The sequence below is a fragment of the Myxocyprinus asiaticus genome, chromosome 1 (genome assembly GCF_019703515.2).
Source record: "Myxocyprinus asiaticus isolate MX2 ecotype Aquarium Trade chromosome 1, UBuf_Myxa_2, whole genome shotgun sequence".
Classification (NCBI taxonomy): domain Eukaryota; kingdom Metazoa; phylum Chordata; class Actinopteri; order Cypriniformes; family Catostomidae; genus Myxocyprinus; species Myxocyprinus asiaticus.
Window position 1 is genome coordinate 17489666 of NC_059344.1, and position 11831 is coordinate 17501496.

The 11831-nt window shown below is 37.7% G+C and overlaps 1 protein-coding gene across 1 annotated transcript; it reads left to right on the forward strand.

Annotated features, from left to right (window-relative positions):
- The first annotated feature begins 3435 nt into the window (after positions 1-3435).
- Positions 3436-11333, forward strand: LOC127442868 (putative transcription factor Ovo-like 1). The gene is made up of 4 exons (XM_051701152.1): positions 3436-3981; positions 7302-7546; positions 7784-8075; positions 10126-11333. The coding sequence occupies exons 1-4, from the start codon at positions 3882-3884 to the stop codon at positions 10446-10448; spliced, it is 960 nt and encodes a 319-aa protein (XP_051557112.1). The 5' UTR covers positions 3436-3881; the 3' UTR covers positions 10449-11333.
- The last annotated feature ends 498 nt before the right edge of the window (positions 11334-11831 follow it).

Genomic DNA, 11831 nt, shown 5'->3' on the forward strand with positions numbered 1-11831 from the left:
AATAATATATATATATATATATATATATATATATATATATATATATATACATAATTTTTTTTTTTTTTTTTTTTTTTTTCACATTGTAATGAGAATTTGGGAGTAAAATGTGCATAACCGTCATGTAAATAATGTGACAATGTAATGGCCCTAAAAATGGGTTTAATTTTCTATGTGCAAAATATAATTTTTTATTTGTTTTTTTATTTTTTTATTTTGAAGACAAATAAGACCAGGACATTTTTTAGGTTTCGTGAGAAAAGGTCTGTGTGTGTTCAATGAACTGTGTCTTTTTTCCTGGGCAATAGCGGTGAAAATGTTCCAAAGCTTTTTTGGTAGCCAATTAGAGATGTACACTAGATGGCCATTCAGGATCTACAACAACATTCCAGGATCATGATCATGAAAAAACAGCATCATATGAACTAGTCTATTTCAGTTTCATCATAACAAAAAATCACAGGTGTAACAAGACAAGCAAGAACGCATGACATACGTAACAAAACAGAGAGGAGAGAGTGTGTGTGTGATGACTATTACTATTTTTCAATAGTAACCAACATTCCTCACTAATACACTCTAGAATGTGGAATTGTGAGAAGAGTTATTCCAGGTTACCTTTTCAGACTGCAAATTGATTCTGGTCAACAGCTGTGATGCATGTTAAAGCAATGTCACACAAATACTGTGACAGTGATGCACACTGGTCACAACTCCACCCAACTGGGGGAGGGGGGAGGGGGCAATTCTATAAGAAAAATGGTTGTAGGCTGTTTGTCTGGTTAAGCTTGAATGTACTGACTCTTGCCCTTCTGTCAGCTCCGCTTTCGTGGCAGCCAGCGTCTCTCAGCATACAGTATAGTGGTAACAGGAACAGACTTCCATCATGCAGCTGAACTGATTTATGATGGCTTATAAATAAAGTGCAAGCTTGTCCATCATAGCATCACTCTAGTTCCCAGGGAACAGTTAGATGTATTGTCACTCTCAGAGCCCCTAAAAGTTATAAATATTAGAAATGAATTCTGATGGAGTAGTTATGGAGAGGGAAGGATGGACAGGCTGATGAGGAAGGATAAAAAAACCTTAAGCGAAATATTCTGCCTCAACCACTCCAACAGCCCAGACAGCATACCTGTCATTCTGCACACCTACACACTCCTTTTTCATTCACTGTCTTTCTCGGTCTCATAATCGTCTCTTTATCTTTCCGCCTTTAGCTCTTTTTACCTCTCAGCCTGTTTTCCATTTTGAAATTGTGTTCCCCTCCATTACTTTTTTTTTTTTCTTCCAATCTAGGTCATTTCTGAACGTCCATCTCTGACAAAAATAAGCATTTGATAACTTAATGTAAAATGTCATGAGGTGGAGGCACTCTGTAGGCTATATGCAGAACAACAGTACTGCCATTTGGGAAAATAATATGTGCTGCTAATTTACCATTTAAGTCACTGTCCAGCACTGCTGAAACTAAAACTGATGTCTTCTTTTGAAACTAGTATAGCAATATGAAACTATGGGCACAAATGGTTCAATTAACATCACAGTGTTTTGTGTACACGTTACACTAAGCTGTTTGTGTTTGACTGTCATCATTAATAGTCTCATGAATAAGGTGGTGGGGAGGGGAGTCTCAGAAATGTCATGGTAATTGGTCCAAGGTTTGTTGTTAAGGCCTAAAAGAAGAAAGAAGAATAGGGAACAGTCAGTCAGTTGCAACTGGCAGTTGACAGTGGCCTAATGAAACTGCTAAAGCCCATCTTGTACACTGTGGTGAAGTTACTATAGCAGAAACGATTAAGTACTTTCTACTTTGAATAAGTTAAAGCGTAAACTTAAAAACTGAGTAAAGTCTACATTAAAACATGTAAAAATGAATGTTCTAGTTTAAAAGTAAGCATTATTAATGATTGTTTGTTATCTTTACAATGTGTAATCATGTATCAATCCTAAAGTAAAAAAATTTTTTTATATTTATTTGCATATTTGAGTAAATTGCTCTGGTCAATAAAATAAGTACATTTTACTTAACTTTTCAAAGCTGGTGCTGTAAAATTAATGATTTGCATGGTTTGACAGTTTGCAAGTTTATTTACACCATTTTTATTGTTAAGTTTGGCAACAAAATTACGTTCATGATTTTGCACAGCAAGAGTTGAGCGCTGTGTGCACAGCTTGATTTATCGGCAGTAAAGAGAGGATGCTGTCTCATAGACTGCATAACATGCATTCTGCGGGAGGCTTATGTGTCATGTGTTACATGATTAAACGTGTTTGGAAGGAAAGTTCAAAACGTGACGTTCTAATAATATGTTAATTTACGTTTATTTAAGTACCATGCATATCATTTTTGTAAGTAAAAATGACTGTATGTACTAAATGCTTCAACAAGTAAATCTTACTAGAAATGGTTTTCAGTGTATCTGAACAATAAAAAAACGAGGGAAAATATATCTTCCATAATTCTTAAAGGAATGTTCCGGGTTCAATACGAGTTAAGCTCAGTCGGAAGTATTTGTGGCACAAATGTTGATTACCTCCAAAATAATTTCGACTCGTCTGTCCTTTTCTTTAAAAAAGCAAAAATCAAAGTTACAGTGGGGCACTCACAATGGAAGTGAATGGGGGCCAATTTTTAGAGGGTATAAAGGCAGAAATGTGAATCTTATAATTTTATAAAAGCCCTTACATCAATTCTTCTGTTAAAACTCGTGTGTTATTTGAGCTGTAAAGTTGTTTAAATTGTAATTGTTATAGTCGTTTTAGGGTTTGTTGACATTACATCGTCATGGTAATTAAGTTGTAAAATTGCTTTACACAGAAAAGGTTGATATGTGATTTTATCACACTAAAATCATGTTTACACGCATACAGTTTATGTCTTGTGGTTATACTTTTGAAACAGTGAGTATTTTAACGTTTACAATTTGGCCCCCATTCACCTCCATTGTAAGTGCCTCACTGGAAACCAGATTTGTGCTTTTTTTTTTTTTTTTAAAGAAAAGGAGCAGCAAGTCAAAATTAATTTTATGGTAATCAACATTATGCCGCAAATGCTGTCGATTGAGCTTAACTTGTATTGAACCCGGAACATTGATGAAAATGTGCTCTTGTGGTGTTACTAAAAAACAACAACAGCAAGAGACTACGAAGTGCTTCATGTCTTTTACCGGACGCAATGGCCACGTTTAACTGCAGTCAGTTTCAAGAGTTTAGTTGTAGGTCGTCGCTCCCATCTTGTCTCGACTATCACCTCTACATTCTCTTCAGTGCCACCTTGAAGCGGAATTGTGCAGGGGAGGGGGAAGAGAGAGGAAACCGGTTGGACAGGTAAGACGCAGAGGCCGGACTGGGTCGGGTTTGTTGTCACCGTTATATTCACACGCATGCGCACTGTTACATGTTTCCTCATGAAATGTGTACCTGCGCTTCAATCAGCCTCTTAAATTAGTTTTGCAGTCCGTCGGTTGAGCAGTGTGAACTATCTACCTGCCCGCAACATCAGCCTCACCTGGACAAAGACACCTCGCTGTGTCTTGACCAACTGTATTCCGCGGAAGACTTCGCGTCAACTCCGAGGAGCGGCAGGCGGCGGAAGGTGTAGCAGAGCGGGCGAATATAGCGCGAGACTCCGCGGAAACCTGTGCAGGTACAAAGAGTTGGCCGTATGGGTGTGCGCGTATACAGAGAAGAAAGGGCTTTCCTTTTCTAAAACCACCGAGGACAATTCATTTGCAGACATCATACAAGAAGGACTTTACACTTGATTTATATTGTTGACCAATTTCCCCCAAAGTAAGTTTGTGGTGGGAAAAAAAAAACAAAAAAAAACTACTGTTTAATTTTTGCAAGATAGCGGGAGAGGACCTCGGGAATTCACCATGCCACGAGCCTTTCTGGTGAAAAAAACAAGTATTTCACCCGGCAAAAGAAACTGGAGCAATCTACCAGACCATGAGCGCGGTGACATTTATATTCCAGGTGAGAATATTTAAAATCCATATTTAAGCCTTGTTTTCCCCCCACAAACACATATTTCGGATAACGGGACGGATGCACACACTGCTCAACTCCACGGAAGTCAGGTATTGAGGAATATAATGGGAATTCTTGAATGGCTTACTTTTCCTTCAGTCTTCTGGGAATGCATTTTTGTGTTTTAACCACGCGTTTTTAGCCTGCAGTAGACCAGATCAAATAGCACATCACACATTCGTCTAAATAATTAAAAAAGATAGGCCTATATATTTTAAATGTCTGAATAGCTCGAATAATTGAATCTTATAAAATGTGTTTGTGTGTTCAGAGGGCCGTTACTGCTCCTTTAGTTGACCTCTAGACCCAAATGTCTAACTTATAACATGACAACAAATGTCGCCTTCACAAAACGTTGCAGTCGTCTAAAACCATCTGGGATTAAATTATAGCCTGATGTTGAGAGGTTTTGCTTAAGATAAAGCGATCTTTTTTTTTTTAAAGACATTTAGTTGTTTTTCGGTGTTTTATGTAGGCCTAATTATTCACTTGTTTGACAAGCAAAACGAATAATACTGTCTGATAACTGCTCTCTTTTAACTGTTAATATTACTGCCGTTCACCTAACGCAATAGACTACCGTTCGTTATGAACACATTCAATTATCACACACATATAATCATCATAACCACTACAGACTGACTTAGGAGATATTTCTCTGGATAGTAAATATTATATTATATTGATAATTCTCTGGATAGTAAAGGCAAATACGTGTAATTAAAATGCTCGCAGCTATTTAATCGATTTATATCATATTATATGCCAGCTCTTCTTAATGTGTGCTTAAAAACGGAACCAACTTGAAATAAAGGCATATGATGCACCGATTCATGTCAGAGGGTATACCTGTGCCACTCGTCTCCATACCGATCCCTGAGGTTACCTGTATAACAAAGGTAGGAGGAAATAAATCGGTAATTAAATATATTAGATTCTACTATTTCCCATGACTTTTAGGCCAGATAACAATGCAAAAAAAAAAATAAAAAAAAAAAAAAAGTGTTCGATCTGCTTGTTTCTTTCTTTGTAATTTATTTAATTTTCTTTATTTCTAGCATCGTTGTCCTCGAGTGCGGGTTAATGTTTACTGGATTGAAGGAAATAACGGGCTTCGCCGCACGGGCTCCGTTCACACCCCCCTCCCCCCCCCCCCCAATGGCATGAATTTAAGTAAAATCGACTTCACTTTATAAACACTGTAACTTTTACTTACAAATAGCCTATGATAAGATATACATGGTACTTTCCTCACATTTTGAACTATTCTTACAATTACATTTTTATTCATGTACCATATGGCATAGGCTACAGATGCCTCGCTCCCACTGGGAAACGTAACGCACGCGATATAGGTATTTTGAGACAACATTACCTTGAATTAAAGGTGATAGCATTAAAGGAGCATTAAAGGAGTTTTTTTTTTTTTTTTTTTAATGCCAAAACGTTTAATATGACAGATGATGGCTTAAAGGTTAGAACTTCAACCATTGCTGCACAAAACATGATGACGATGACAATCAGCAGATATATATATATATATATATATATATATTTAACGTGAATGGGTTGAGTACAAAATTAACTTAAGACTGCACAAAACAAGACATTACCAAGTAGCAACACAATTAACAATAAAAAAAATAAATTAAAAAAATGGTGTAAATAAACTTGCAAACAGTGAAACCATGCAAGCTCATTAATTATTCAAGCACAGTGCATGCTGGGAACACTAGCTTCAAAAAGTTACGTTTTTTTATTATTATTATTTAGCAGTGAAATTCACTCAAATTAGCAAATAAGTATGACACGGTTTTCTACTTAGGACTGATATATGATGACACATTGTAAAGATAACAAACCATCACACATAATATTCACTTATAAGTTAGAGCATTCATTTTTACATGTTTGAATGTAGAATTTACTTAAAATTTTCAAGTTTGAAAAGTGTAGAAAGTATCGTTTCTGCTATATTTACTGCAACACAAAATCTCTTTTTATTATTTTTTTTTTATTATTATTGCTTACACGTATGCGTTGGTTACATAACTGATAAACCAATTTAAAGCTAATGGAGACTACATGGTAGTAATTCTAAATGATGATATTCTGTTCCAGATTCATTTGGACTAATGCATTTAATTAAAATGCATTGTCGCTCAATTCAAAATAAACTTTTATGCCAAATCTAGTTGTGTGGTCCCACTTTATAGATAAAACCATTTTTTTTTTCTCCTTTCATACGTCATGTTGTCTGGTGCTCAACGGTGGCTGCATCCATGCATGGTGTGGATGGCTGTCTAAGAAGGGAGGGGTTGGCAAACACCAGGGAAACAATCACTGCTATGTACTATTTTAACTTTGAATGTAAATGTCTTTTAAACTCCTTACTGAAAGGCAAGCTATTTTGAACTAGATGAGCATAAGTTTGGATGATATGGTTGTTATGAATAATAGATTGTTGGATGTTACCGTTAGCCACAGCCCACATTAGATTTTTGCATTTTAATTTGCAAACCAGTCAACTGTGCCACACCAGAATCAACACATTCATTGTTCAGGCTACTTAGTGTTGGAGACGAGTCTAAATTTTGAACTATGGTGCCATGCAACTTCATGTTTTTGCCTGTAACCTAATAATCTCTTTAGTACACATGTAAAGTATAAATGAACAACCACATTCGAATATCACCTGCAAACATTTGCTGATTATACATTTGATGTATTGTGTTGCATGGAGGTTTGTATAAAGGGAGCTCAAGCCTGTGTCTCTAGCCCAGCTGGTCGGACTGGTAAAGCAGTAACAGGAGTGGTTCAACTTCAGCCCGGCACAATACACTCGCACACTCAAACACAGCAGCCACCCACCCACTCACACTTGCATCCTCACACAACTGGCCCAGAGGCACAACTGTCCCCCTTTACCTCAAGAGCCACATACACACCCAGTTTCTGATTGTCTAGCAATCACATCCTTCATCTTCAACTATGTAGGATGTAATCCACACTTGTTTCTCAATGTAAAGATGTTCTAAAACACAGTTGAACTGGAAAGATTTGTACACCTGTCTTTGTCATCATTTGTCTTTGAAATGTCTTCAAACAATAGCCTGCCATTAATGTAATACATATAATGTAATGACAATGATTGACCTTTCCCACTTTTTCCCCCCCCAAAAAAACTCCTTCTGTGCTTCTTGGTGGATGACTAAAAAGTAGAAGACTACCATTACTAACACCTGTGTGTCTTCTGTCTCCTTCAGTCTCCATGTCTCCCCTTGCTCTTCGAGAGGAGACAGAAGCCAGTCCGGCAGAGGTGGCCCTGTGCTTGTCCACACGCAAGGACCACAGCATTTACACGAACAACCAGATGTACACATATGACCCCTGTGCAGTGGTTCCTGTAGCTGAGCTCCCATCCTGCACTGCTCTGGGGCAGCATCAGAGTCCAGAAACGGAGCACATTCGAAGCTCACACAACAATACATACGTCCGCACTAAAATAAAGGTGAGGCTCCGGGGAAATGTTGTTTCCTTTTACCATGTTGATCTAAGATCTAGTTACTGCGGTCATAATATGCAGTCATATTCAGCTGTAGGGCCATTGTGCCATACTGGGTCATAATTGATTTGACTTTGTATGCTGCTTGTGCATGTGTGGGTTAAACACATACCACTTTTCTACTTAGATTGTTTATACTGCCACTAATTACATCTATTTCTTTCTTTATCTTTACCGCTGCAGGTGACCACAGGTGAGCTTCCCACAGAGGCTCCACCCACCATCCCTACTATTACTACAGATCCACCTGTTTCTATAGCAACACATTGCCCCCCGCCTGTCACTAAGCCATCCTTAGTGCAATCGGGTGGTTGCACCTTTGTTTGCCAGTTGTGTCAAAAAGTCTTTAAATTCCAGCGCATGCTAAACAGACACCTGAAATGCCACAGTGAGCAGAAGAGACACTTGTGTGACTTCTGCGGAAAGGGCTTTAACGACACCTTCGACCTCAAAAGGCATGTTCGCACACACACAGGTATGGAAACTTCATCTATACTCGAAAATGTTCTACTTAATGTTTTGCTTAAAGGTGGAGGGTGTCATTTCTGCACCACTAGCATCACAATACCGAATAGCAAAAATAATGGCCTGTTTCCAAACGGGTTTCCCAAACACTCCCCCGATCTTTCGTTGGTCACATACTGTAATCCCACCCCAAACTCACACCAGTGGTTGAGTTAATGTCAAGCTGGTTGGGATGCTCCAACACAGTCTCATGACAACTCTCAATAATTTATATGAGGTGGCGAAATCGTGAGATATTGTATGACGAAAACGCACAACTTTTATTCTCATGGAGTCCAACCAATCAATAAACATAATTTAAAATGGATAAAATACAGGCATCAGATTTTAGCTAGCCTCCTATCCAACACTTTATTTAAGAAAGGAAATGTCTGTTAAAGTGTTCGTTACTCATTCCATATTTATTAATGCAATACAAATGGTTTATGTTCGTTAATAAACTGTAATACACTTGTCTTGTCTTGTTCCGAATCCCATTGTTTTCTTTCGTCCATGGTACAAAAAGAGTTTTTCTCCTGTTAAATCATGAATTAGATTTAGGGTTTGGGTAAGGGGTTAAACGTAGGAAAAATCTTGATAACATCATTCGTTGGTTAGTATATTTTTCTCTATGGGAGTTAAAGTCGTACATTTTTTGTATGAGCCAACTCACACGATTTTTAACAATTTCGCCATCTTGTTTCACCTGTTATTACGACTTGTTGTGAGACCGGGCTGGATGCCCAAACAAACACTGAGCAATGTTTTTACAAAGCCATAGTATTTACACTTCTTAGGGGAATAATTACTTAGTTGTTTCTGCATATTAAAATAATATTTTGTGTTCAATAAAATTTAATCTAAATTGGCATAATATTGATTACCACAAAACTTTATTTCAACTTGTCCCTCTTTTTTCTTAAAAAAAAAGAAAAAAGAAAAAAAGAAGCTAAAATCAGGCACTGACAATGGAAGTGAATGGGGGCCAAACCATAAACATTATAATGTTCTCTGTTTTAAAAGTATAGCCACAAGATGTAAACAATATGCATGTTAACATGATTTTAGTGTGATAAAATTGCATACCAACCTTTTCTGTGTAAAGTTATAGACAATTTGACAACGTACCATGATGACGTAACTCCATAAACCTTAAAATGCCTGTCCAATTATTTTAACAACATTACAGCTCTACCACCCCTGGAGTCGCGAGTTCGAATCCAGGGCATGCTGAGTGACTCCAGCCAGGTCTCCTAAGCAACCAAATTGGCCCGGTTGCTAGGGTGGGTAGAGTCACTTGGGGTAACCTCCTCGTGGTCGCTATAATGTGATTCGCTCTCAGTGGGGCGCGTGTTGAGTTGTGCGTGGATGCCGCGGAGAATAGTGTGAAGCCTCCACGCGAGCTAGGTCTCCGTGGTAACGCGCTCAACAAGCCACGTAATAAGATGCGCAGATTGACGCTTCAGACGCAGAGGCAACTGAGATTCATCCTCCACCACCCGGTTTGAGGCGAGTCACTACGCCACCACGAGGACTTAGAGCGCATTGGGAATTGGGCATTCCAAATTGGAGAGAAAAGGGGAGAAAAAAAAAAACAATAACAACAACATTACAGCTCAAATAATACACAAATTTCAACAGAAGAATTAATGTAAGTGCTTTTATAAAGTTATAAGCTTCACAATTCTGCCTTTAAACCCTCCAGAAATTGGCCCCCATTCACTTCCATTGTATGTACCTCACTGTAACCTAAATTTCTGCTTTTTTTTTTTTTTTAAAGAAGAGGGACGAGTCAAAATTATTTTTTGTGGTAATCAACATTATGCCACAAATGCTGTCGACTGAGCTTAAATCGAACTGAACCTGGTATATTTCTTAAGGTTGGAATAAAAGAAAGTATTTGATCACCATTTAACATTAGTTTCTGTACCATTTCAATAGGTCACACATTCATTTAGTCATTCATTGAAAAAGAAAAAAGCTAGTTTTTAAACAAGTATCTCATTCTCTCCCTCTTGCAGGTGTTCGTCCATATAAGTGTAATCTCTGTGAGAAGGCCTTCACCCAGCGCTGCTCTCTGGAGTCCCACATGAAAAAGATTCATGGTGTCACACAGCAGTATGCTTATAAAGAGCGTCGCAGCAAGCTGTACGTCTGTGAAGAGTGTGGCCATACAGCATCGACCCAGGATGCATTGCTGCACCACCTAAATAGTAAACATCCAGACAGTGTCCTCCAGCGGGCCAAGGGGGCACGAAGACAGTCAGCATCACTGAACTCTGGCAAAGATGATACCTCCCAACCCGGTTCCCCTCTCTCCCAACATAGTGATGATTGTATGTGACTCTTCTGACTGTAGGATCGGGGGGAGGTAGACAGAGGGATGATCCAAAACAAGGGATACTTTTTATAAGCGAGTGTGATTAATGTGCATTCTGATTAAATATTGCTTCATTCAGAGTACATATATGAGGGAAGGGGGAGTTTGAAAAAGGCATGTCAAGACATCAAAAATGGCTGTGTTGTGGTGTTTTTATGGCAGTAAAATGAGATTAAGTTTACACTTTTGCTGCAGAAACTGGTTGTACTTTTCTCTGTGAAACTACACAATAGCAGACAAAAATGACTACTGTTTCAGTTTACATACGTAATATTATTATTATTATTATTAATATAGGTGAGATGAAACACCTCTCAGGAGAAACACACAGATGAATGTGACATTAAATAGTCCCATTTGTACTTTGTGAGAAAACAATGCTATGTAGCAGTGTTTCAACACTAAAATAATACTGTTATGAACTGTTGCAGGGGCAGAGTTGCATATCAGTGCTCTGCTTTTTTGTGGTCTGTTTGGAAATGGGGATTTCTACAAAGGGAATTAAATGTGTGTTGTTATAGTGCTGTTTGTAATATATACATGCATAGATTTATCACAGATATTTATATTTATCTTGGTGTAGTTTTATATTTTTCTCAGTAGAAATGAACATTTTGCTCTAAATTTTATGCATTTATTGTCGCGTGTAAGTAACAGCCTTCCTGTAACGCTTGATTTTCGGGTTGCATGACTTTTTTGTACTTTTTTTTTTTTTTTACATTCAAAAATACCATAAACAAAGTTTCTTGTCATTGTTAGAATATTTACACAGGTTCTGTGACATTCTATTTTTGGAGATTATCAAAGAGATTGTGTGTTTTCTACACACACCTCCACAATAAATGTTCTTTGTTGATGGTTTAAAATGATGTGTGATTCATTCAGTTGCAATTTCAGGGATAGGCAAAGCATCAGAGGTCTAATACTCACCTATTAGAGCTGGAATATTTAAATTAAAGGAATTTTTATGCATGATTGAAGGCTCACAAATAGTTATGGAGTGAGATAAAACCAATAAAATATTTCAGCATTTGCATTAGTGAGGGACAGCAGGAGAGAGACAGATTCAGTGGGTGGATGTCGGTGGATTCCAGATCCTTGTTTGGTCTTGTTCATGGAATTCAGTGGCTGTCTCATTGTGGGGCCATCGTGTGCCTATCCTTTTAGAACCGTTATTTTAACAATGCCGAACAAAATGAGTAGCACCTTATTCAAATTTGTAACAATTCCTTGTTCAAAGCAAAAGCACGTGAAAAACTCTTTATAGTGTCCAGAACTTTCGTTATATTTGCTAATATTAGTGCAACTGTATATTACTGTTAAACATCCAAACACATTGTGGACCTT

What these genes read in the sequence shown, in the direction of transcription:
- LOC127442868 (XM_051701152.1), top strand. Translation starts at nt 3,882, where the DNA reads ATGCCACGAGCCTTTCTGGTGAAAAAAACAAGTATTTCACCCGGCAAA. An exon ending in ACGTCCGCACTAAAATAAAG is followed by an intron (nt 7,547 to 7,783) that starts GTGAGGCTCCGG and finishes TTACCGCTGCAG; the next exon opens with GTGACCACAGGTGAGCTTCC. An exon ending in GCATGTTCGCACACACACAG is followed by an intron (nt 8,076 to 10,125) that starts GTATGGAAACTT and finishes TCCCTCTTGCAG; the next exon opens with GTGTTCGTCCATATAAGTGT.